Source organism: Cetorhinus maximus, chromosome 20 (assembly GCF_964194155.1).
Source record: "Cetorhinus maximus chromosome 20, sCetMax3.hap1.1, whole genome shotgun sequence".
NCBI lineage: Eukaryota > Metazoa > Chordata > Chondrichthyes > Lamniformes > Cetorhinidae > Cetorhinus > Cetorhinus maximus.
Window position 1 is genome coordinate 78,983,809 of NC_135898.1, and position 27,313 is coordinate 79,011,121.

The 27,313-nt window shown below is 47.1% G+C and overlaps 1 protein-coding gene across 1 annotated transcript in view; it reads right to left on the reverse strand.

The window, feature by feature from the left end:
- Window positions 1-5,243: 5,243 nt before the first annotated feature.
- rrp12 (ribosomal RNA processing 12 homolog) overlaps window positions 5,244-27,313 on the reverse strand; it is a 56,895-nt gene continuing 34,825 nt past the window's right edge. The window contains exons 16-34 of the mRNA XM_078564965.1: window positions 27,002-27,066; window positions 24,342-24,504; window positions 23,555-23,709; window positions 22,889-22,956; window positions 22,401-22,494; window positions 21,856-22,014; window positions 21,679-21,759; window positions 19,638-19,743; window positions 19,287-19,394; window positions 18,695-18,852; window positions 18,280-18,371; window positions 15,053-15,208; window positions 11,369-11,535; window positions 10,816-10,923; window positions 9,640-9,689; window positions 8,747-8,816; window positions 5,952-6,025; window positions 5,683-5,765; window positions 5,244-5,502 (exon numbers count right to left, since the gene is read on the reverse strand). Coding sequence (XP_078421091.1) covers window positions 5,400-5,502; window positions 5,683-5,765; window positions 5,952-6,025; window positions 8,747-8,816; window positions 9,640-9,689; window positions 10,816-10,923; window positions 11,369-11,535; window positions 15,053-15,208; window positions 18,280-18,371; window positions 18,695-18,852; window positions 19,287-19,394; window positions 19,638-19,743; window positions 21,679-21,759; window positions 21,856-22,014; window positions 22,401-22,494; window positions 22,889-22,956; window positions 23,555-23,709; window positions 24,342-24,504; window positions 27,002-27,066 — 2,060 coding nt within the window. The 3' untranslated portion in view covers window positions 5,244-5,399. The remainder of the gene's footprint in view (window positions 5,503-5,682; window positions 5,766-5,951; window positions 6,026-8,746; window positions 8,817-9,639; window positions 9,690-10,815; window positions 10,924-11,368; window positions 11,536-15,052; window positions 15,209-18,279; window positions 18,372-18,694; window positions 18,853-19,286; window positions 19,395-19,637; window positions 19,744-21,678; window positions 21,760-21,855; window positions 22,015-22,400; window positions 22,495-22,888; window positions 22,957-23,554; window positions 23,710-24,341; window positions 24,505-27,001; window positions 27,067-27,313) is intronic.

Sequence of the window (27,313 nt, forward strand, 5' to 3'; positions counted from 1 at the left end):
GATGCTGGAAATCCAAAACAAAAACAGAAATACCTGGAAAAACTCAGCATCGGCGGAGAAGAGCAAAGTTGACGTTTCGAGTCCTCATGACCCTTCAACAGGACGAAGTAGAAATAGGAAAGGGGTGAAATATAAGCTGGTTTAAGGGGGTGGGGGGGAAGAAGGGGGTTGGGGGGGGGTTGTTGGGACAAGCAAGCAGTGATAGGAGGAGATAACCAAAAGATGTCACAGACAAAAGATCAAAGAGGTGTTGAAGGTGGTGATATTATCTAAAAGAATGTGCTAATTAAGAAGAGTGGAGAGCAGGACAAGCAAGGTAGCTCTAGTGGGGGTGGGGTGAAATAAACCATGGGTGGAATACATTTAAAAATAATGGAAATAGGTGAGAAAAGAAAAATCTATATAAATTATTGGAAAAAACAAAAGGGAGGGGGAAGAAACAGAAAGGGGGTGGGGATGGAGGAGGGAGTTCAAGATCTAAAGTTGTTGAACTCAATATTCAGTCCGGAAGGCTGTAAAGTGCCTAGTCGGAAGATGAGGTGCTGTTCCTCCAGTTTGCATTGAGCTTCACTGGAACAATGCAGCAAGCCAAGGACAGACATGTGGGCAAGAGAGCAGGGTGCACTGTTAAAATGGCAAGTGACAGGGAGGTCTAGGTCATGCTTGCGGACAGACCGAAGGTGTTCTGCAAAGCGGTCACCCAGTCTGCGTTTGGTCTCTCCAATGTAGAGGAAACCGCATTGGGAGCAACGAATGCAGTAGACTAAGTTGGGGGAAATGCAAGTGAAATGCTGCTTCACTTGAAAGGAGTGTCTGGGCCTTTGGACGGTGAGGAGAGAGGAAGTGAAGGGGCAGGTGTTGCATATTTTGCGTTTGCATGAGGAGGTGCCGTAGGTGGGGTTGAGGAGTAGGGGGTGATGGAGGAGTGGACCAGGGTGTCACGGAGGGAACGATCCCTACAGAATGCCGCCAGGGGAGGTGAAGGGAAAATGTGTTGCATGGGCCCCAGCTATGCCTCTCTCTTTATGGGGTATGTGGAACATTCCTTGTTCCAGTCCTACTCCGGCCCCCTCCCACAACTCTTTCTCCGGTACATCGATGATTACTTCGGTGCTGCTTCATGCTCTCGTCGGGACCTGGAAAAATTTATTAATTTTGCTTCCAATCTCCACCCCCCCCCATCATTTTCACATGGTCCATCTCTGACACTTCCCTTCCTTGACCTCTCTGTCTCAATTTCTGGTGATAGACTGTCCACCAATATCCATTACAAGCCTACCAACTCCCACAGCTACCTTGACTACAGCTCCTCGCACCCTGCTTCTTGTAAGGACTCCATCCCATTCTCTCAGTTCCTTCGCCTCCGTCGCATCTGTTCTGATGATGCTACCTTCAAAAACAGTTCCTCTGACATGTCCTCTTCTTCCTTAACCGAGGTTTTCCACCCACGGTAGTTGACAGGGCCCTCAACCGTGTCCGGCTCATCTCCTGCGCATCCGCCCTCACCTCCCTCCCAGAAACATGATAGGGTCCCCCTTGTCCTCACTTATCACCCCACCAGCCTCCGCATTCAAAGGATCATCCTCCGCCAACTCCAGCATGATGCCAGCACCAAACACATCTTCCCTTCACCCCACCCTGGTGGCATTCCGTAGGGATCGTTCCCTCCGTGATACCCTGGTCCACTCCTCCGTCACCCCCTACTCCTCAACCCCCACCTACGGCACCTCCCCATGCAAACGCAAAATATGCAACACCTGCCCCTTCACTTCCTCTCTCCTCACCGTCCAAGGGCCCAAACACTCCTTTCAAGTGAAGCAGCATTTCACTTGCATTTCCCCCAACTTAGTCTACTGCATTCGTTGCTCCCAATGCGGTCTCCTCTACATTGGAGAGACCAAACGCAGACTGGGTTTTAAAAAATTTTAAAGGGGTAATTTGGGTTCCAGTTATTAGATCGTGCGCTAAATTAAATTGAATCTGAATTTATCAAAACAGCCCTTTTAACACGTAGACTTGAAATGTTAACTCTGTTTCTCTCTCCACAGATGCTGTCTGACCTCGAGTGTTTCCAGCATTTTCTGTTTTGATTTTGGATTTCCAGCAGTATAAATCGGCCTTGGAAGGGGTACAGTGTAGAATGATTAGGGGAGCTAAAAGGGTTAAAATGAAGACAAGTTGCCCAGGTTTGCACCTTGGAAAGGGCACTCTAGTTACACAACATGGGAAGCAGCAGCTACAAGTGATTAAATCCAACATGACTGGCATAGGGAATGGATGCTACGGGTTATCTCTGATGGTGGGAAGGACCATAACGTTCCACTGGTCGGCCACCGCCCACCTCAAGCTGGACAGCCCAGAAATAGTAAGGTGCTGACCCACCACAGTCCGTCTGCTTCAATGGGTGCTTGCAGCATAGAGTCTCTGCTCAACAAGCAGACCAAATCCTTCGCATGAGGCAAACAAACAAAAGAACAAAGGTGCAAGCTGGAAAGGCAGGACCATGTATCAGGAAAGATAACTTGCAGTTGATATCGTGATCAAGACAGGCTGGGATCGGCATGGAACTTGATAGGCTGAACATGACATAGCTTCCCTACAAGCGAGCAGGCTTGCCGAGAGCGGATCACAATGAATGTGTGAGCAGGATGTAGGGTTTTGTGTGAGAAACTCAATTCCCTTGATGACAGAAACCCCAACAAGTGATTCAGAACATGTTCTATCCTCCTCTCAACTCAAATAGCTCCAACTGTGTCTATGCTCCAATCTGTGCTCCAACATGCAGGTGAGTTTCTACAAGGACCTTGCACAATGTCCAGTAACATTCGCAACTCCTCAGATACTAAACCAATCTACGTCCAAGCGTAGCAAGACCTGCACAACTTTCAGACTTGGATTGACAAGTAGCAAGTAACACTTGTGCTACACAAGTGCCAGATAACGGCCAGCTCCAACATGAGCGATTGTTATTCGTTCATGGGATGTGGCTAGGGGATGGGATGGGATGTTGACCAGACCAGCATTTATTGCCCATCCTTAATTGCCCTTGTTCAGGGAGTATTTAAGATCCAACTACATTGCAAGAGCCAACTACATTCAAATTTCACCATCTGCATTACCCTGGGTCTCTGGAATACCAGTCCAGTAACAATACCACTATGCCATCACCTTCTCCATTTGACAAATAATTAATTACATTACCGGCACAATCTCCCACCTTCAACATACTGGGGTTGAGGAATGGGGAGGGTGGTGGGTACCATTGACAAAGATGGCGTAGTGGTATTGTTGCTGGACTAATTCAGAGACCCAGGATAATGGGGACCTGGGTTCGAATACCACCATGGCAGATGGTGGAATTTGAATTCAATTAAAATCTGGGATTAAAAGTCTAATGATGACCATGAAACCATTGTCAATTGTAAAAACCCATCTGGTTCACTAATGTCCTTTAGGGAAAGAAATCTCAAATGCCCTCGAAACAACGGCAATTAGGATGGGCAATTGCCCCATGAATGAATTAAAAAATAAATAACCTAATGGGACCAGAGGCTCGGAAGTCAGAAGCAAAGTAACTTACCTCCTGACTCCCCAAGGCTGTCCACCATCCACAACACACAAGTCAGGAGTGCGATGGAATAGTCTCCAATTGCACCTTCCACAACACTCAAGCAGCTCAACATCATCCAGGACAAAGCAGCCCTCCATCCCCAACATACATTGGCAGCTTTTCCCTGTGTACCATCTATAGGCTTGCCCAACCACGGTGGCCCCTGAAGCCATTCTATGTGACCCCAGGGCCACTGTTCAAAATGCCACTAAGACTGGTAATTGAAGTTGAAGATTCTGCAAGGGGGCTGCTCCTCCGATCACAGGCTGTTACTCTCCCGCGTTTGCTGCTGACAAGGTGCTGTGGGGCCTGGGGTGGGGAGAAGGTGCTGCAGGGCCCAGGGTGGGGAGAAGGAGCTTTGGGGGAGAGGTGCTGCTGGGCACAGGCGAGAGAAGGTGCTGCAGGGCCAAGGGCCGGGATAAGGTGCTACGGGGCCTGGGGAACAGAAAGTGTTGCGGGACCTGGGGAGGTGGTGGGGGAGGGACGAAAGAGAAATTGAGTGAGTGTATGTGCCTGGCTCACTCCCAATCTCAGGATTGTCAGTCACCCTCAATCCCATACTCCCAACACATATTGCCACCCACTATCACGTGGGTCAGAATGAGTGAGTAAACAGCTTGAGACTGGGAGAAGCCGGACACACACACACCCTCTTCCACTCTAATGGTCTTATTCATAACGTTTTTGTAAAATTATCAATTTATTGCTTGGATATTGCTTTATTTTTGCTCAGCAAGTTGTGTCTTTTCTTCATACTTTTTTTTGAAATGCATGTATTTTTCTGAAATCTGCCCATCGATCCAGAGTGAGAAAAAAAATGGAATTGTGGCTCCTCACGCAGAAAGATTGGAGTACCTCCCAAACCTGAAGGACAAGGGCAGCAGACCCTCAATGACACTCACCAGCCCGCAGACCCCCACTGACAATCCCCCTGCAGACCCTCTCCTTACCCGTTGACCCTCACTGCCGTCCTCCCACACCGACCCTCACCATATCCGCTCCCTGCACTCCCTCCCACAGACAATTACTGCCCTACACAATCTAGTCCTCTAAAGTCTTACCCAACATTTCCCTTTGGAACCCACGGGAACAGAACCACCTTCAAGTTCCCCTCCAAATCACTCAGCATCCTGATTTGGAAATATATTGCCATTCCTTCACTGTCGCTGGGTCAAAATCCTGGAACTCCCTCCCTAACAGCACTGTGGGTGTACCTCCACCACAGGGACTGCAGCGGTTCAAGAAGGCAGCTCACCAACACCTTCTCAAGGGCAACTAGGGATGGGTAATAAATGTTGGTCATGCCAGTGACAACCACGTCCCATGAATAAATAAAAATTCTATCTCTGTAGCTGGGAACAGATGGAGCAAAATGTAGCTGGTTCTGGTCATCTGATGTTCACACTAATTGAATACATGGAGGGTGTCTTTCTATAAAGGTTGCGCCCAGGAGAAACTGATGATGAGAAGGTTGCAGTGGGAAGGGGAAACTGTGGCCAGAATCTACTCTGCAGAGCAGTTCCTGTCAAAGGATGATTCTGTGAACCCTCAACAATTAACGATCCATGCCTTACATCACCCAACTGGGTTTCTGAATCTCCAAGAGCTGAGGTTCAATGAAAGTTGCACTTAATGAGAGTTCTGAAAATATTTAATTTCATTCCATTAGCAGGAAAATAAGATTAGGGCTTTGAGATTCTGCATCCAAACATCACTGATGCACAAAATTAGTAATGAGTTAGTCACTGAGTTCTCAAACAGCAGCAGCTTCTCCCAGTTGATTAAATCGTCATACTGTCCTTTTCTTCCTCTGTAATCTGCGGCCAGCTCCTGCCCCTCTCTGCGCAGCTCTAACCAGACCCTTGAACTGGCCGCAAATCTTCGCCTTTTTCCTTCAGAAAGAAAGAAAGAATTTTTTTAGAACAAATATTCAAACCCATCAAAAATGGGAACATTGCATCCACATGAATCGCTGTGCCAATCTTGCCTCCATTCACAATCATCACCCCGTAGAGACACACTGCTGAGAGCAGGATCCCGATCGCTACCTCCCAGCAGTACCTAAGCCTCACCTTCGATTCAGCTGAGATTTGTTAAGTGGGACATAGGCAAAAGGATCCGGCTTTCCTCTGAGTTTCACATCCCCTCTTCCTTTCTGAAAATAGAGGAGAAAATGTCAAAATCTGTATCAGATTTAGTGAGGAAACAGCAGAATTATTAAAATCGCATCAGAGACAAACAAATTAGCATTAAAATTAGTTTTACACCATTGAGGCTATGCAGCAATCACACAGAGTGCGATATGGTTGATTCCTCACAACTGTAGAATGCTCACACTCACCAGTGATTTATATTCTGCACCATGCTCTTTATTTTTCTTTGTAAGTGTCGACCTGTGAATCCCAGAACCTCCAGCTGAAACATTCACCACAGATTAATAAAGACGGGGGAGGAAGAGAAGAGAGAGCATGAAAACAGAGAAAACCCAAGCTTTCTCTGACCCCAGCAGACTCTCACCCACCCACCGTAGGCCCTCACCGACACCCCCCGCACCAATCCTCACCATATCCACGTCCCACAGTCCCTCATTGACCGTCACCCCCACCTCACACTCTTACTGCCTTGGCCACGACCTAGTCTCCTTAATTCTTACCTAACGTTCCTCTTTGGAACCCAAAGATACCCACTTAGTGTAAAAGCCAACACATCCTTTACTTCATGTCCATAATTGAACATGATAGCAAGCCACGGAGGGGTGTATGGATTGAACTCTTATACTAAACAAAGCCCAGTGCTAGGCTGAAGGATATCTTCCCATGGCTGGAGAAGATCTTGGAGTGGGATGGAGAGGGTCTAGTTGTCGCAATTCAGGTAGGAATGAGGAATGTCTTCTGCTGAGAGTCTAAGGAGCTGGTTAATTAAAAAGCAGAAGCTCTCAGGTAAGAATTTCCGAATCACTACTCAGGGTTAAACAGATGTAAATGTTGGTCTAGAGACAGAAATGGGTAGAATACAGGGGGACTAAGGAAACGGCAGACACATTAAACAAATACTTTGTATATGTCTTCACAGTGGAAGTCACAAAAAACTTTCCAGAAATAATGGGGAACCACAGGTCTAGTGAACATGAGGAACTTAGGGATATACCTTCAACAGCACCTTCCAAACCTGCGACCTCTACCATCTAGAAGGACAAGGGTAGCAGGTAGATGGGAACACCACCACCTGGAAGTTCCCCTCCAAGCCACTCACCATCCTGACTTGGAAATATATCGCCGTTCCTTCACTGTTGCTGGGTCAAAATCCTGGAACTCACTCCCTAACAGCACTGTGGGTGTACTTACACCACATGGACTGCAGCAGTTTGAGAAGGCAGCTCACCACTACCTTCTCAAGGGCAATTAGGGATGGGCAATAAATGCTCACCTAGCCAGCGAAGCCCACATCCCAATAACAAAAAAAATTAAAGAAATATTACTGGAGAAATTCATGGGACTTAAATTGACAAAACGTGGCTGCCTGATGGCCTACATCCTAGGGTACTAAAGAGGTGGCTACAAAGATAGTGGCTGCTTTGGTTTTGATCTTCCAGAATTCCCTATGTTCTAAAAAGGTACACATGGACAGGAAGGCAGCAAATGTGACCCTACTATTCAAAAAAAGGATGAGATAGGGAATGACAGACCAGTTCACCTGACATCAAGTCACTGGCAAAGTGCTGAAATCCATTATTAAGGAAATGGTGACAGAGAACTTAGAAAATCATAATACAATTAGGCAGGGTCAACGTGATTTTGTGGAAGGGAAATCATGTTTGAAAGTCTTTTGAGGACATAACTAGCAGGGTAAAGAGGGGCTAGTTGATGCACTATATTTGGATGCTTAGGAGGCTTTCGAAAAGGTGCCACATGAAAGGATAAGCGCTCGTGGAGTTGGAGGCAACTATAGAATGGTTACAGTACAGGTGGTGGTAATTTGGCCCTTCAAGCAACTCAGCTAATCCCACTCCACTGCTCTTTTGTCATTGCCCTGCATTTTTTTTCCTTTCAGATGTTGATCCAATTCCCTTTTGACAGCCTTGATTTAATCTGCCTCCAGCACACTCTCAGGCAGTGAATTCCAGATCCTAACCACGAGCTCTGGAGGATTATTCTTCCTTTATGTCGTCTTTGGTTCTTTTGCCATTCACCTTAAATCTATGTCCTCTGATCCTCAACCCTTCAGCAATGGGAACAGATTCTCCCTATCCACGCCTCCCAGTTCCCTCATGAAAAAAATCTCCTCTCAAATGTCTCTTCCTTAAAGAGAATCATCTCAGCTTTTCCAATCTATCCAACATAACTGAAGTTCCTCATCCATGAAACCATTCGCGTGAATCTGTTCTGCACTCTTTCAAATGTATTAATATCTTTCCTAAAGTGTGGTGCCCAGAGTTGGACACAATAGTGAGGCCAAACCAGTGCTTTATAAAGGTTTGCCTCCTTACTTTTGTACTCAATGCTGCCATTTATAAAGCCCAGATCCCATATGCCTTTTTAACCTCTTTCTCAACCTGCCTACCACTTTCAACTATTTGTGCACATATATCCCCAGGCCCCTCTGCTCCTGCACATCTTTTAGAACTGAGGTTGAAGATCAGGCATGATCGCAGAGTGAATTATAGCACAGGAGGAGGCCATTTAGTCCATCAAGTCATCTGCCACTTGTCTGCCTGTTCTGCTAGACTATCTATTTCATGTTGCAGGTAGTTAGTATCATCCTCACTGTTAGACACTCCTCCAAGTTTGGTTTCATCAGCAAATTTTGAAATTTTACTCTGTATTTCAATATCCAAGTTATTTAGCTGTAGCAAAAAAAGCAGTGGTGCTAGCAGTGACCCTTGGGGAATATCAGTGTCTACCATCCTCCAGTCTGAAAAACAATCATTTACTACGACTTGCTGTTTTCTGTCCTTAAGCCAATTTTCTATCCAATTGGAAAGTGGCCCTCCTATTCTGTGAGTCTCAATCTTATTGAAAGGCAGAGCAGCCTCAGGTGCCCAATGGCCACCATCTAAACACATTTATGTTCTTAGAGGGAATGGGAACTGAATATATTAAACCAAGGAAAGCGGTCCAGAGAAAATTTCCCACTTACCTTTATAGCAGGAATCTGTCTGCATCATATCATCATCAGCACTTTGAAACTTTCGCTTCTTTACAGTTTTCTATACAGGCACAAATTAAATACATTAACTCCGTTCTCGCTCCCTTTGTTTTATTCCCACCTTATATCCGATTTTCAATCTTTTATCCCACCACTGTTCCCTCCCCCAACTCCACCCCCACAAGGGCCATCTGTCACTTGTTCATGATGCTCTTTCCAGAGCGTTTACCTTTGTCCTGCTATTATCACATTCTGCTTTCTGACCTTATTGCCAGTATCAGCACCTCCTTTAGCCAGTACCGCTATCATTAACACTCCTCTGTCCTTTTGTTCATGACACACATAGAGCCCGGTGGGGCGGGGCGGGGGACGCCGTGCCTGGCGGGGGACGCCGGGCCTGGCGGGGCGGGGGACGCCGAGCCTGGCGGGGCGGGGGACGCCGAGCCTGGCGGGGCGGGGCAGAGGGGACACCGAGCCTGGTGGGGCGAGACACAGAGCCTGGCGGGGCGAGACACAGAGCCTGGCGGGGTGGGGTGGTATAGAGCCTGGGGAGGGGCGGGGGGGAAGACACAGAGACTGGGTGGGGGGGGGGGGAGACAGAGAGACTGGGGATGGGGGGAGGACACAGAGACTGGGGAGGGGGGGTGACACAGAGACTGGGGAGGGGGGGTGGGGACACAAAGACTGGGGAGGGGGAGAGGACAGAGACTTGGTGCTGGGATGGGGGGGACAGATAGAGGCAGTGGGATGGTGGTGGGGGGAAGCAGATGAGGAGCACCAAGGCTGTCCTGAGGCAGGGTGATTCTGATGAAGTGCCAAATAGCTGTCACTCGACACTGAAAGAACCTGAACAAAGCTCTGTTTAAATGGGGACAAACACTCACTGTTTTCACACCAATCTCCTTCAAAATTTCATTTGCTTCATCTTCAGAATCTGTTAACAAAGGAATTTTTGCCGTCATCATCAGGTTAACTTGGAGCAACCAACCTAGTATGAGACTCCAGCACACACAGCAGAGCGAGATGCCCCCCCCCATCCCATCCCCTACTCCAACAACACCCTGACCAGGACCCCCTCCCAATCAGGAGACACCACATTCCTCCCTCTCACCCTGACTGGAGATATACTGAATCCGCACCACCCCAACTGGGAGACCCCTTGTATAGCCCCCACACCTCTAACCGGGTAAACTCATGTCAACTCCCCGGGCAGGAGAAGTGCGAGTCTGAGTCTAAATGACAGAAAATTCAGCAGCTGGTTTCTGCCATTCTTCACACCAACTGATCTGTGTGTTTCCTGTTTCAAGACTTTTCTGAGTCAAACTGAAAAAAATCACCAATGGAGTTTGCTTGCAGAATTAGTGATTTACAGAATAACACATTGACCGGAGGGGGCGCCTCGGGCCGCACGCTGACCGGAGGGGGCGCCTCGGGCCGCACGCTGACCGGAGGGGGCGCCTCGGGCCGCACGCTGACCGGAGGGGGCGCCTCGGGACGCAAGCTGACCGGAGGGGGCGCCTCGGGCCGCACGCTGACCGGAGGGGGCGCCTCGGGCCGCACGCTGACCGGAGGGGGCGCCTCGGGCCGCACGCTGACCGGAGGGGGCGCCTCGGGCCGCACGCTGACCGGAGGGGGCGCCTCGGGCCGCACGCTGACCGGAGGGGGCGCCTCGGGCCGCACGCTGACTGGAGGAGGCGCCTCGGACCGCACGCTGACCGGAGGGGGCGCCTCGGGCCTCACGCTGACCAGAGGGGGCACCTCGGGCCTCACACTGACCGGAGGAGGCGCCTCGGGCCACACGCTGACTGGAGGGGGCGCCTCGGGCCTCACGCTGACCGGAGGGGATGCCTTGGGCCCCACCAGATGCAGCACCTGGGGCCACACTGACTGGACGTGGCACCTTGGGCCACACTGACAAGAGGGGGCAGCTCAGCTGACGCTGACCAGGAAAGGGGAGTTGGAGGGAGTAAGAGTGGTCTCTGGCTCAGCTGGCCAAAGGAGGAGGGTTTCTCAGTCCGGGCTCTATGTACGGAGAAAGTAAAAATATTGAGAATATTCACCGTTCATTTGTTTGTCCTTCGCCTCTTGACTGATGACCAATCGGCCATCTGATGTCAGTGGGAAATCGTGTTTGATGTTGGTTTTCTTCCTCAGCTCTGGTTTAGTGGCTGTAAAAGATTGAAGACTGAATGAGGTGGAAGAAAAGCTGCTACTGTCACAAACACAATTACCTGGGAATTTATCAGCCCAACTGCTCAATGTCAAGCCCCTGGCCCTTAACCGAGCCCCAGACACCTGGCACAGGCACCAGCCCCTCACCCCCACAATGGCATAGTCCGGACACCATCCAGAAATGCAGTCTGGCTCTGTGCTCTACAGAAAAATCTCACACCCCCTCCCTCCCAGTACTACGTCCCACAACAAACACTCCCTCTCCCCTTGCTCAAACACCCACCTGCCCCACCCTTCTTCCTTTCTGCGCTTTTTGAATGCTAAGAGAATCCAGATATTTGTGATAAGGTTGGAAGGTGCAGCTGAGGTCGAGTAGCCACAATCTTACTGAATGACAAGGACCGAATGGCCTACTTATGCTCCTATCACTTGTATTCTTACCCAGCACTCTCTGTGCCACTTTTTGATCCAGGAAATTGAGGGGATCGTCCTCCTCTCCTTCCTTCAACCACGCGCGGCTCTTGTGGGTCATCCGGTTCTTTGTTGCTTTCTCTCCTTTCTCATATCTCTCGTCTTCAGAATCAGTCTCAGCCAGGATCTCTTCAATACTGGAGTAGAAATCATACCAACAGACTAAGTCAAGCAGGTCTTGAATCTCAAACTACCCCAAATTACACTGGGACAGACTGATACCCCGCACAGACTAAATTCCTTGACATTATCACCCAACTAAGGCTGAAATCACCTAGAGAATAACGCACTGACAACTCTTACATCTGCCATGGCTCAGTTAGAACTCGCATCTCAGAGTCAGGAATCTGAGGGAGTGCTGCACTGTCGGAGGGTCAGTACTGAGGGAGTGCTGCACTGTCAGAGGGTCAGTACTGAGGGAGTGCTGCACTGTCAGAGGGTCAGTACTGAGGGAGAGCTGCACTGTCAGAGAGTCAGTACTGAGGGAGAGCTGCACTGTCAGAGGGTCAGTACTGAGGGAGAGCTGCACTGTCAGAGGGTCAGTACTGAAGGAGAGCTGCACTGACAGAGGGTCAGTACTGAGGGAGTGCTGCACTGACAGAGGGTCAGTACTGAGGGAGTGCTGCACTGACAGAGGGTCAGTACTGAGGGAGAGCTGCATTGTCAGAGGGTCAGTACTGAGGGAGAGCTGCACTGTCAGAGGGTCAGTACTGAGGGAGTGCTGCACTGACAGAGGGTCAGTACTGAGGGAGAGCTACACTGACAGAGGGTCAGTACTGAGGGAGAGCTGCACTATCAGAGGGACAGTACTGAGGGAGTGCTGCACTGTCAGAGGGACAGTACTGAGGGAGTGCTGCACTGTCAGAGGGACAGTACTGAGGGAGCGCTGCACTGTCAGAGGGACAGTACTGAGGGAGCGCTGCACTGTCAGAGGGACAGTACTGAGGGAGCGCTGCACTGTCAGAGGGACAGTACTGAGGGAGCGCTGCACTGTCAGAGGGACAGTACTGAGGGAGCGCTGCACTGTCAGAGGGACAGTACTGAGGGAGCGCTGCACTGAGGGTGGGTTGCACTGTCGGACAGTCAGTACAGAGGGAGCGCTGCGCTGTCGGATGGTCAGTACTGAGGGAGAGCTGCACTCTTGGATGGTCAGTACGGAGGGAGCTTTTTAAAAATTCGATGATGAATAATGGGTATCGTTGGCTAGGCTAGAATTTATTGCCTATCCCTAATTGCCCTCAAGAAGGTAGTGGTGAGCTGCTTTCTTGAACCACTGAAATCCATGTCGTATAGGAATACCGAGAGTGCTGTTAGGAAGAGAGTTCCAGGATTTTGACCCAGCGACAGTGAAGGAATAATGATATGGGTTCAAGTCAGGATCGTGTGTGCCTTGGAGGGGAACTTGCAGCTGGTGGTGTTCCCATTCATCTGCTACCCTTGTCCTTCTAGATGGTAGAGGTCACGGGCTTGGAAGGTGTTATCGAAGGAAGGACAGTCAGAGGGTCAGTACTGATGGAGTGTTGCACTGAGGCCTCAACTCCTCTTTCGTGCCAGCTCCTCATAGCCCTCAACTCCCTGATATTTCAAAAATCTATCTACCTCCTCTTTAATACTTTCAGTGATCCAGCCTCCACAACTCTCTGGGGTAGAGAATTCCAGACATTCACTACTCTCAGAGAAGAAATTCCTTTGCATCTCAGTTTTAAACGAGTGTCCTCTTATTCTGTAACTATGTCCCCTAGTTCGAGATTCCCCCAATAGTGGAAACATCTTCTCAACAGCTACCCTATCAAGCCCCCTCAGAATCTTGTACATGTCAATAAGATCACCCCTCGTTCTTCTAAATTCTAATGAATAAAGGCCTAACCTGTTTAGACGTTCTTGATAAGTCAACCCCTTCATCCCAGGAATCAGCCTAGTGAATCTCTTTTGAACTGCCTCTAATGCCAGTATATCCTTTCTTAAATACGGGGACCAAAACTGTACACAGAACTCCAGGTGCAGCCTCACCAACACTCTGTACAGTTGTAACAAGACTTTCCTATTTTTAAACTCCAACTCCCTGGCAATACAGGCCAAAATTCCATTTTGCCTTCTTAATTACTTGTTGCACCTGTATGCTAACTTTTTGTGTTTCATGCACAAGAACACTCAGATCCCACTGTGCTGCACTTTTTTGGAGTCTCTCTTCATTAAATAATAGTCTGCCTTTTGATTCTTTGTACCAAAGTGCATGAACTCATGCTTTCCTACTTTAAACGCCAACTGCCAAGTTTTTGCCCACTCACTCAACTTGTCTATATCCCCTTGCAGATTCCTTATGTCCTCATAACAACATGTCCTCCCACCTATTTTTGTACCGTCAACAAATTTGGATACATTACACTCTGCCTCTTCCTCCAAGTCATTAATATAGATAGTAAATAATTGAGGCCTTAGGACTGATCCTTGTGGCACTCCACTAGTTACATCTTTCCAAAAAGACCCATTAATCCCGACTCTCTGTGTTCTGTGTGTTAACTAATCCTCAATCAATGCTAATGCATTACCCCCAATACCATGAGCTCTTATCTTGTGCAATAACCTTTTATGTGGCACTTTATCGAAATCCAAATCCACTACATCTACTGGTTCCCCTTTATCAACTCTGCTTGTTATATCTTTAAAGAACTCCAGCAAATTTGTCAAACGTGATTTCCCTTTTATGAAACCACGTTGACTCTGTTTGATTGCATTAAGCTTTTCTAAATGCCCTATTTCTTCCTTAATAATGGGCTCTAGCATTTTCCCAAAGACAGATGTTAGGCTGACTTGGCCTATAGTTTCCTGCTTTTTGTCTCCTTCTCTTCTTGAACAGGGGCGTCACATTCGCGATTTTCCAATTCGCTGGGACTCTCCTGGAATCGTGAGAGTTCTGGAATACTTTGACCAATGCCTCTACTATCTCTGCACCCACTTCCTTTAAAACGAGTTTAGAGTTTAGAAAAGTAAGAGGCGACTTGATTGAAACATATAAGGTCCTGAGGGGACTTCAGGGTGGATTTGGAGAGGATGTTTCCTCTTGTGGGGGAATCTAGAACTAGGGGTCACGGTTTAAAAATAAGGGGTCGCCCATTTAAGATATAGATAAGAAGTCTTTTCTCTCAGAGGGTACTGAGTCTTTGGAATTCTCTCCCTCAAAAGGCAGTGGAAGCAGAGTCTTTGAATATTTTTAAGGCAGAGCTAGATAAACTCTTGATACGCAAGGGGGTGAAACATTATTGGGTAGGCAGGAATGTGCAGTTGAGATTAAAATCAGATCAGCCATGATCTTATTGAATGGTGGAAGCAGGCTCGAGGGGCCAAGCGGCCTACTCCTGCCCCTAATTTGTATGTTCGTAAGCAACATCAATAAAACATGATCTCATTGCTGTTTGAGAGTTTGGCCTGTGGAAACTGGCTGCTGTTTTTTCTACATTATAACAGTGGCCATGTTTAAAGAGTATTTCATTGGCTGTAAAGCGCTTTGAGGTGAACTTAGGTTGTGAAAAGTGCTATAAAAATGCTTTAAAAGTCTTTTATTACTCCATGTGAAGGAAGCTACAGATCCTCTGAGCTCTACACTGTGCTGAGCTGTGTGGTCACTCATTCCTTGGAGATTATTTTACTCCTCACCTGTCCCCATTCCAGTTTGGAGTTTCATCTTCACTCTCTGAGTCTCTCACACCTCGTTTCAGTGCCCGGTGCCTCTTATTCCGTGCCTCTGCCTTGCGAATGTTGACAAGTACCCTGTGATACTCCTCTGGAACCATGCTGTCAATCATCTCGAATCTGAAGAGTTGGGAAGAGGGATGTAGGTGAAAAGCAAATCAAAGGAAAACAACAAATGTAGGTTCTTCAATTCATAATTTCAAATGAGAGTCACAAAACAGAGCTACAGCGAGTGAACAACTCACATAGTAGTGGGCAGCATCCAGCTCAGAGTTTTACTAATAGCTGCACAGAGCTCAAAGACTCCTGGTTTACAACAGCTTAGCTCACAAGAACTCTTCAGAAACTACCCGAGCTAAGCTGCTCCAACATTGCGACAACACTGGCATTGACCCAATGAAAAAAAAAGGACAAATCCAAGCAGACCAGCCTCCTCCTATTCACTAATAAAGTGATAGAAGTTGTCATTAATTGTGAACCAAACAGTTCAGCTCACTGATGCTCAGCTCTGGTCCCATCAGAACCAATTGGCCAAAACTCAGAAGAGGGGGTCCGGTGGAAAAGGCATGGGCTGCAGGGGAGGAACGGGCCCTGAGGTTGGGATAGGACTGGGGGCGGGCACAAGGCTTTATGGCAGCTTCCAGTCACTGTATTCTGACCCACAAATCTATTGATATAAAAGTAGAAAGATCTGTCAAATATGCATCTTCTCTGGAATAAATGTTTCTTTCGTGGAGCCTTCATTTAAACCAATTCACAAGCTTATTTCATGATCTCTGTGTGCCAAGTCTTCCCAGGGTCAAGGGGTTACTGTTTTTACTTTTTATTCTTTCACGGGATGTGGGCATTGCTGGCTAAGCTGACATCTTCATTGCCCATCCCTAACTGCCCTTGAGAAGGTGGTGGTGAGCTGCCTTCTTGAGCCACTGCAGTCCATGTGGTGTAGGTAACCCACAATGCTGCTAGGAAGGGAGTTCCAGGATTCTGACGCAGCGACAGTGAAGGAACAGCGATATATTTCCAAGTCAGGATGGTGAGTGACTTGGAAGGGAACTTGCAGTTGGTGGTGTTCCCATCTATCTGCTGCCCTTGTCCTTCTAGATGGTAGAGGTTGTGGATTTGGAAGGTGCTGCCTAAGGAGCCTTAGTGGGTTTTTGCAGTCCACCTTGTAGATGGTACACACTGCTGCTACTGTGCATTGGCGGTGGAAGGAGTAAATGTTAGTGGATGTGGTGCCAATCAAGCACACAGCTTTGTCTTGGATGGTGTCCAGTTTCTTCAGTGTTGTTGGGGATGCACTATCCAGGCAATTGGAGAGGTGTCAGCTGTGGCTCAGTTCATTGCACCCTCGCCTTTGAATCAGAGGGTTGTGGGTTCATGTCCCACTCCCGGAAACCAAGAACTGTGTTTGTACTCGAAAAGAGTTGCAATCTGTGACTGTTGATAACTCGAAAGAGTATCCAGGCAATTGGAGAATATTCCATCACACTCCTGACTTGTGCCATGTATAGGTGGAAAGGCTTTAGGGAGTCCAGAGCTGAGTTACTCTCTGCAGAATTCCCGGCCTCTGACCCACCCTTATAGCCACGGTATTAATATGGCTAGTCCAGTTCAGTTTCTGGTCAATGGCAACTCCCAGGATGTTGATAGTGGGGGATTCAGCGATGGTAATGCCATTGAATGTCATGGGGCAATGGTTGGATTCTCTCTTGTTGGAGATGGTCATTGCCTGGCACTTGTGTGGTGCAAATGTTACTTGCTACTTATCAGCCTAAGTCTGAATGTTGTCCAGGTCTTGCTACATTTGGACATGGGCTGCTTCAGTATCTGAGGAGTCGCGAATGGTGCTGAACATTGTGCAATCATCAGCGAACACCCCCACTTCTGGCCTTATGATGGGAGGAAGGTCATTGATGAAGCAGCTGAAGATGATTGTGTCTCAGACACTGCCCTGAGGAACTCCTGCAGTGATGTCCTGGAACTGAGATGATTGGCCTCCAACAACCACAACCATCTTCCTTTGTGCTAGGTATGACTCCAACCAGTAGATAGGGAGGAACTGTTCCCACTTGTAAACAGATCGAGAACCAGCGGGCTCAGTTTTAAAGTGTTTTGCAAAAGAAACAAATGTGAGGTGGGAAAAAACTTTTTCACACAGCGAGTAGTTAGGGATTGGAATGCATTGTCTGGAAGTGTGGTGGAGGCAGGTTTGATTGAGGCATTCAAGAGGGCATTGGATGATTATGTAAATAGAAACAATGTGCAGGGTTACGGGGAAAAGTCAGGAGGTTGGCACTAAGTTAAAATGCTCAGACAGCCGGTGCAGACACGATGGGCTGAATGGCCTCCTTCTACGTGGTAACAATTCTGTGATTCTCATTCAGTGGTGAGTTTTCCCCAATTCCTATTAACTCCAGTTTAGCTAGGGCTCCTTGATGTCACACTCAGTCAAATGCTGCCTTGATGACAAGGGCAGTCAGTGTCACCTCACTTTGAGTTCAGCTCTTTTGTCCATGTTTGAACCAAGGTTGTAATGCGGTCAGGAGCCAAGTAGCCCTGGCAGATCCTAAACTGAGCACCAGTGAGCAGGTTATTGCTAAGCAAGTGCCACTTGATAGCACTGTTGATGACCCCTCCAATTACATTACTGATGATCAAGAGTAGATTGATGGGGCGGTAATTGGCCAGGTTGGATTTGTCCTGGTTTTTGTGTACAGGACATACCTGGGCAATTTTCCACATAGCCGGATAAATGCCAGTGTTGTAGCTGTACTGGAACAGCTTGGCTAGGGGCGTGGTAAGTTCTGGAGCACAAGCCTTCAGTACTATTGCCGGAATATTTTCAGGGCCCATAGCCTTTGCAGTATCCTGTGCTTTTAGCTGTTTCTTGATATCACGTGAGTGAATCGAATTGGCTGAAGACTGACATCTGTGATGCTGGGCACCTCCGGAGGAGGCCGAGATGGATCATCCACTCAGCACTTCTGGCTGAAGATCTCTGCGAATGCTTCAGCCTTATCTTTTGCACTGAGGTGCTGGGCTCCCCCATCACTGAGGATGGAGATAATGATGGAGCCTAGTTGTTTAATTAGTTGTTTAACTGTCCACCACAATTCATGTAACCACTGTGAAACCACATTCAATCTTCGCTAACAGGAAAATGATTCCTGCTGTTAAATTTCTGCACTCACCCAAACTTGCGAATGAATTTTGTGAAGATATTCTTCAATTTCACACGGAAATGCCGCCTCATATCATCTCGCATACTACCAATACTCTCCATCTGACAATGAAAGAACAAGAATTTAGCACAAGGATGAGGGAGAAGGGGAGAGCAAGGAAAGCAACAATGGAGGGTGAGGGTGACGGGCACAAGAGTACAGGGAGGAGGTGGGGAGGGGCAGAAGGACAGAGGCAGCAGGAGGTGAGGGAGGAGTGGGGAAATGAGGTAGAATACACTTTATTCAATGTGCCATCATAAGTTGTAAGGTTGGAGGCATGGAGCAGCAGGGTTACAGGGGCTGGGAGCAGCTGGGTTTTGGGGGAGGAGAGTGGTTGGGTTACGGGGGCACCGAGAGGCCAGCCGCAGTGACTAGTGTTGCTCACCAAAGCCTGAAGGTGCTGAGCGAGAACCCTTGTATTCATGATGAACAGAACAACTTTGATAAAACTCAGGGCTGACTTGACGACATCCCGTGTTTTGGATTGGAGTAGGAGGCAGATGTTCTGAAGCAGCTGCTCAATGCTCACCATGTCCATTTTATCTGAGGGCGAGAGGGAGAAAATCAGAATCTTTAGTCCTGGTGTCAGCTCCAACAGATCCTGCTGATAGCCACTTGCTGTGCCTCTTTTTCATTTCCTAAGCAGTGTCCTACACACAGTATCTCCTCCAATTCACACACAATAATCCAACCTTCCCTTCTTCTCCAGCAAAGGTTGGTCAAGCAGCCACACTCATGAACATTTCATGCAGCACCTGAGTCTGGCCTACAAGTTCAGGGAGGACGTTGCACAGGACACAGATCCACTGGCTGGGCCATTCCAACACCGAATTGCACCATTAAATGGGCAGAATATGGTTTCACATCTTTGCCAACAGATGACTGACAGAATTCTCACTGATATACAATGAGGATAGAAGAGAACGGTTGGGATATATATCAGTTTGTGTTAAATGTTTAAATTTCTTGTACTATACCTTTGAATTCGAACACCAGACGAGTGAGTGCAAGAACGGTGCAGCTGATCATAGTAACGGATCCGGTTAAACCAGCATAAATCAATGCCAGATACTGGCTAACAGCTTCTACAAAATAAACACAGCTTGTTAGGAATTTTACATCCTCACAAGGTTCTCACTCCCTCTCAGTCCCTTCAGGATGGAAAGCCAGAGTATTGACAGGTGCATCACTGGGGCTCAGGCAAAGTTTCACAATAGTCCTGACCCCAACAGCTCCTTACTGCTACTGACACCGCAACATCGAATCAGCATCAATTTAAAAAGCAATGCAGAAAGAATTTGCTGCTAGAGATAGTAATAAAAACTCACCCCTCGTGTCCTCATAGAACCTCAAAAAGGCCTGTCCAATCTCAACCAATAAGGTGTAACCATTTCTACGAGCTCCAATGGAGACTTCTTTCATGCAGATTATAACCTTCAGATTCGAAGGGTTTCAGAATTAATTGTGTGGCATGTTAAACATTAATAATCATCAAACATCAACATCGTGAAACAGCTACCCTGTACAGTAGTGCCAATACAATGGGCTAGTATTAATATCACTGCATTCCCGCAATTCAACCTGGATTCCAAAGCTATGACATGGAGTGTTCACAGTGCGAGCACATGGGATCGGCCTCTGACATGATCCAGTTATTCTATTTTGATAGTGCCAAATAATGACACAAAATACACAACATAGAAACAGGCCATTTGACCCAATCAGAATGAGCTGGCATTTATGCTCCACTTGAGCCTCTTCCCACCCTTCCTCATTTAACTATCAGCAATGACCCTCCATTCCTTTATAACCTCATGTTTATCTTGTCTTCCTTCAAATGCATTTCATTTTGGTGGAATTTGAATTCAATTAATAAAATCTGGAATTAAAAGCTAGTCTCAGTAATAGTGACCATTAAACTGTGGTTGATTGTCATAAAAGCCCATCTGGTTCACTAACGTCCTTTAGGGAAGGAAATCTGCTATCTTTACCTGGTCTGGCCTACATGTGACTCCAGACCTACAGCAACGTGGTTGACTCTTAACAGTCCTCTGAAATGGCCTAGCAAGCCACTCGGTTCAACGACAATTAGGGATGGACAACAAATGCTGGCCATGCCAGTGACACCCACATCCCATAAAATAATTTTTTTAAAACGATTTTATTTTTGACATAATTGGATATATTTGCCATAGAGGGAGTAAAATGAAGGTTCACCAGACTGATTCTTGGGATGGTGGGATTGTCCTCTGAGGACAGATTGAGGAGACTGGGCCTGTATTCTCTAGAGTTTAGAAGAACGAGAGGTGATCGCATTGAAGTGTAAAAAATTCTTACAGGGCTGGACAGAGTAGATGAGTAGATGCGGAAAAAGTGTTTCCCCTGGATTGGCTGGCGGGGGTGGGGGCAGGTGGATATAGAAGTAGGGGGCACAGTCTCAGAATGAGGGGCAGGCCATTTAGGACTGAGCTGAGGAGGAATTTCTTCACTCAGGGGGCGGTGAACCTTTGAAATTCTCTACCCAAGGGCTTTGGAGGCCCAGTCATTGAGCATGTTCAAAGCAGAGGCCAATAGATTTCTACATATTCAAGATATTAAAGGATATGGGGTAGTGCAGGAAAGTGGCATTGAGATCAGCCATCATCTAAATGAATGGCAGAGCAGGCTTAAGCGGCTGAATAGCCTGCTCCTATCCCTTATGTTCCTATTCACCTCAACTACTCCTTGTGGTAACGAGGTCTATATTCTCACCATTCTGGTAAAGAAATATCTTCTGAATTCCCTGTTGGATTTCTTGCTGGCTATCTTAAAAGCTGATGGCCCTCGTTTTGCTGTCTCTGTATCCACGATACCAAAGCCTTTCATAATTTTAAAGACCTGTATTGGGTCTCCCTTCAGCCAACTCTTTTTCAGAGGCTGTTTAATGTTTCCCAATGGGTAAAACCTCACATTTCTGGTCTCATGGTTACAAATTTTATCTTGAAAAATGTGTCGTTCCAATCTTTTCAGTTCAGGGGTTTGATAAGTTTATTTAATATTTTGCATTTGAACAGTAGCTAGATACTTAACTCATAAGTGACTACTTGAAATACAACGACTGCCGTTTTGTGAGTAAATGTGGCAGCAAACACAGCACTAGGAGCAACCAGCAATCATTTGTTTCTGAGATACTGGTTGAGGGAAGGAATGCCAACACTGACACCAGGAAAGCTCCCTGCTCCTCCATAAGTCCCATGGGTTCTTCTACAACAATCTGAACTGGGAAACAATACAATCTGAAAGGCAATACCCCCACAAGATAGCACTCCGAGTATGTCAGTCGACAACCAGATGGGAAAGAAGCTGTTCGAATGATTGATTGTGTCCTACCTCAGGAAGCAGCGCCACAATGAATTCCTCGTGTTCCACTGACAGCTGTTTGACAATATGAATCAGACACTTCAGCCTTGGCTGGAAAGAGAAAATAAGAGTGAGTTTAACTCCATGATTGCCTCAATATCCCATTTACACAGACAGGAGTCTTCCTCCTTTCACTACCAGACTCACCCTCTTTGCGGGAGAAGATGCACTCTTTAAGGATCCCAGTAGTGTTTGCTTCAACTCCTCCAAATGCTTGTGAACAAACAGTCTGCATGGCTCCTTCTCCCCACCACAGATCTCCTCAAGGATCCGATAGGCCTTCTTCTGGGTACGGTGATCTTTGCTCTGACACAGGAAGAGGAAAGCAGCACAGTCAGGTCACATAGATATAAACAGGAACAGGAGGAGCTCATTCAGCCCCTCAGGCCTCTTCTGCCAATCAATTAGATCATGGCCAATCTGTGGCTTGACCCCCATCTGCCTAGCTTAAGTCATTTGCCCAACAAGTTCCAGAATTCCACAACCCTTTATGTAAAGAAGTGCTTCCTGACATCACCCCTGAACAGCCAGGCCTTCATTTTAAGGTTCTACGAGTGCAAAGTACTGTAGATGCTGCACCAACACATAGTGGACTTGACCACTTTTGCAGTCAATTCTTCGAAATCGGGTAAATAGCATGCTCAGCATGCCTGTGGTACTTTCAAGTAGACATCTATGACGCCACTACTTACCTGCAGGAATGGGAGGATGGTCTGGTAAATGTTATTCATACTGGGCTCAGTGACCTTGGGCGCCATCGCCACAATTAAATCCATTACAGACAACCTAAAGGAAACCAGCAAGTTCAGAATACACTTGTCTTTCTTTAATCTTAGAAATTAAATCATTTAGTCACAGCTCTTTAATTTTAGTTTATATAAGAAATATAGTTTTCATTTTAGTGATACAATAATCTAACTCAATGACTATTTGACAAACATAACACTGCAACAAATACACCCAACATTAAACTATTGACTGCACTGAAGAGCAGGAAGTCAGGAAAAGTCTCTTCATGCCTGGACCGCAGCGTCTCGGGGCCCCGCGCCCGGGGCCCAGCGCCCGGTCGGCGTCCCGGGGCATTGCGTCCGGTCAGCGTCCCGGGGCATTGCGCCCGGTCAGCGTCCCGGGGATCTACCCAACATCATTGGCTCTGTTGTTTTACTGATACTCTCCTTACCTTGTGAACTCTGAACTCTCTAAATTCTTCAGCTTCTCACTCGCCTTTTCTAGGAATCCGCACACCAGCTGAAACATTTGAAAGGCATTAGCCAACAGTGCAATCTATTAGTCTGCGCTTAATGACAGCATTAACACTGGGTCGATAAATCAACAAACCCCACTCCATTTCAGACAATTCACCCACATTTTCGGCTCAGAGAAAGCAACTGAAAGATCGCGAGAGACGGGTGGGGGAGTGAGAGTTGGGTAGAAGGGTGAGAGAGATGGGTGAGAGAGTCGGTTGGAGGGGGGTGAGAGAGTCGGGTGGAGGGGGGGTGAGAGAGTCAGGTGGAGGGGTTCAAGAGTCGGATGGGGGTGGGTGGTGACCAAGTCGGGTGGAGGGGTGCGAGAGTCGGGTGGGGGTGGGGGTGGGGGGGGGGGTGTGACCGGGTCGGGTGGAGGTGAGAGAGTCGGGTGGGTGGTGAGCGCGAGTGGGATCATGAGGCCCGTAAGATTGAGAGCCTGAGTATGAGTGGCAGCGTCAGTGCAAATGTGAGTCCTGAGAGAGCTTGATCGAAGGGCCCAGTCAAAGGCTAAAACCAGAAGATTGTCCACAGTCTCATTTCCCATCAATCAAATCAGGCAAGATTTATAAATGTTTCCAAGTTTGTGTTGATGAACTCACCTGTTGGTCAGCTAGGGTCAGGTATACTTTGATTGTGTCGAGTACAGGCATCCTGTAGGCTGTACTCTCTCCACTGGTTGGTTCCATGCTATAAACATTAAACAGGATTGGCAGGAAATTCTTGGCAAATCGACTCACTTCAGTCCGATCTGCCTCTGGAAGAATAAAAAGCAAATGACAAGTGACACGAGTCCCATCCTACCTCTCCCAGGCAATTCAGCTCAATAGCTCCCATTAACATTGAGTACCACTGTCCTACTCCCAACCAGAATATACCCTAAAGTCTGCCTCACCCCACAACCACTATAGGAAATCTTCCTGCTGCACAGTCTGACCTTCCTCCCTGCTGATAGCACTGGCCAGGGTGAAGCTCTCCTGGTTGATGGGCTGGCCAGGGTACAAACCCCCTGGTTGATAGGACTGGCCAGAGTGAAGCTCTCCCGGTTGATGGGACTGGCCAGGGTGAAACTCTCCTGGTTGATGGAACTATTCTCCAAATGCTCTTTGAGCATCTGCAAACTGAATACAGCGGCCTGCAGAGTTCCTCAGGTGCAGCAGCAATAGTCTAGGCATACAATATAACTGTCTCAATCCAGAACCAGCAAAACTCTCCCAGGAGGACCAGTTGACAAGAGTCAGGGCTGGACATGATTTGGATTGGGATTGGGCCTGGATCCAGATAAGACAGCAGTTGGATATGGATCAGATCAGACCAGAATTGGATTGTTTCTGGAGCTCAATCAGTATTTGTCCAGGTGAAATCTCTGATAACAAGGCCGCAACTCACCGTTCTCACAGCCTCTGCTGACCAGAGTGCGAAGAGCCTGACAGATGGTGAGTCGGAGGTCTGGCCGGTCACTGATGGCCGTGCCCAGGGTCCTTGCAATACCTTTAAAAGCCACCACTGTGTCTGTGGGTTTAGTGCAGAATCCTGGCAGTAATGTCCAAATCTAAATAAAATACAAACATTAAAGTGATCAGCAAACGGTCCAGAGCTAGAATAAAGGCAACAGTATTGAGGAAAATCCTTGGTCCAAACGTGGAAAAAAAAGTGAATACTAGAGGTGAGGGAACAGTGACTGCCCTCGACATCAAGGCAATAGCTGACTGTGTGACATCAAGGAGCCCGAGCAAAACTGGAGTCAATGAGAATTGGGGGGAAAACTCTTCGCTGGTTGGAGTCATATCTAGCACAAAGGAAAGATGTCCACTATCTACAAGGCACAAGTCAGGAGTGTCAGAAGTCAGGATGGAATACCTCCCTACTTGCTTGGATGAGTGCAGCTGCAACAACACTCAAAGAAGCTCGACACCATCCAGGACAAAGCAGCCCGCTTGACTGACATCCCATCCACCACCTTAAACGTTCATTCCCTCTAACACTGACACACAGTAGCAGCAGTGTGTACCATCAACAAGGTGCACTACAGCAACTCACCAAGGCTCCTTTGACAGCACCTTGCAAACCCATGACTAGTACCACCTAAACAACAGTTCCCAAATTTTTCCATCTGTGGACCACTTAGGCAGGGCAAAAGACTCCTTGGACTGCCTACAAGTCCTATGCGCCACCTACATTCACTTTCCACTACAAAAAAATCATCAGACTTCATGGGAATTTATGATGTAAATTAATTCGTGTAGAAACAAAAGTATAGGCATTTTCATATTGTAAACATTAATATCACAAGACAATACATTGAGTTGAACATTTCTAATATATGTTATACAATCATCAATACTTATCTTATATTCATATTAATCAAACAAACTAAACTGTAACTTGTGTGGGGCACAAGTTATCATAGGTGTGAGCAACAACAATGTAGTTTTATAAACAAGATTTCATAAAAATCTTATTTAGAAAGCTACGTTGTTGTTGCGTGCAGTTATGACTAATCGTGCTATATACGTGGGAGCTGGTCTGGCTGTGTAACCTGTCATGAAAGTATAATAATTATCATAATATTGTTGTGATTTATTGTAAAATGAGGTTAATAGTGGGGTTTGGATAGTTTCTCTGTGTGTGAGAGATTTAATTGAATTGGAGACAGCTGGTCTGGAGGGTTTGATTCATCAAAAAAAGCTAGGTTTGAAATGCTAAATATGTAAACATGGCTGAAGTCTTAGAATGTAAGGTAAGGGGAATTTGCATTTTTAGATAAATCAGGGCAGTTTGAATTTCAAAGAGATGGTAGGATGTTTACACCTAGCCAGAGAAGCTAGGCCAAGCAGTGCGTTTATTTTTCCCAAAGGTTACTGACAATATTAGTACCATGAAAATATTTATATTACGAGAAAGGTAAAGCTCCAAAGACATAAGGGATCAATGGAATTCACATTAAAATGGAGAAACATGTATAAAGGAGAACGAGGGTATGTTGTCAGGGAAGGCATTGTAAGATCTAATAGAAGTGTGAGAAGCCTCCAGTATTTGTGCATTAAGCTGCTGTCTACAGAAATCGAAGCTGGGAATAGCCACTTTGAATTCTACTGACCAGGGTATTATGTTGACTTGCCTGGATCTGTTTAAAATCTATTTTATTTTTACTGTTGCTTTAACAGGGGTGCAACTGGAAGCCAGATTAATGAGGGGTTTTAGGAATTATTATAGTAGTAATTTGTAGACCTATATATGTGCTTGAAATCTTTTCTTTAGCTAATAAATGCTTAATTTAGATTTTTTAAAAATCTCTGAAGTCTTGGTGGACTTATTACTTCTGAATTCAGGGCATCTCAAAATAAATATAAATTGCAAAACCATTACGATATCGTGGTCAAGTTTCCCTCGTGGATTTGATCCACCTGGCACACATCACCTGCCACGTCATAACAAACCTCACGTGAGTGGTGGGTATGATAGTTTGGGTCTGTTCTCTTGTGTTGGCCTTGATCGAGACGTTGTGGGATTTGTATTTTGGACTCACTGGACAACTGGAGGATCCTTGAGGACCACACTTTTGAGAACCACTGATCGAGAAGGACGAGGTCAGCTGGAACACCATCACCTGCAGTCCCCCACCAAGTCACTCACCATCTTGACTTGGAAATATATTGTCATTCATTCACTGTCGCTGGGTCAAAATCCTGTAACTCCTTCCCTAACAGTACTGTGGGTCTACCTACACCACATGAACTGGAGCGGTTCAAGAAAGCAGCTCACCACCACCTTCTCAAGGGCAATAAATGCTGGCCTTGCCAGCAATGCCCATGTCCCATGAACGAATAAAAAATCCTGGAACCCAGCCACCCACCCAAAGATAGAACGGACTTGCACCTCACTGCCCTAAACTAGACTGCGCTCCAAGTGAGAGGGCAGCGTTTAACAAACCGCAGCAGGCAGATATTGAACGGAATTATGAGCCGGAAAGCACAAGGATAAATCACTTGTCCTTCCCTTTCTATATTGATTCACTGCTCTCACTAGGTCCACCTGCAGGGCCTTACCTGCCACTGTAATGTGTCATAAATTTTAGCTTCAAGGGGGTGGCCAGACTGAACAAGTTCGAGAGCTGCAGAAAGAAAGAGAATCAGTTCAGCACCAGGACACACAGGCAGCACAATCAGAGACATTTAAAGGCTGGAGCCACAAACAATGCCAGGATTTCCTCCATCCTCGCCCATTCCCCACAGACCTTCCATACCACACTCCCATGTCAGTGTGGCCCCAACCCTCCCTTCTCCTCACCCCCTCCCGCCCCCTCACACCCTCCCCGCCCCCTCACCCCCTCCCCGCCCCCTCACCCCCTCCCCGCCCCC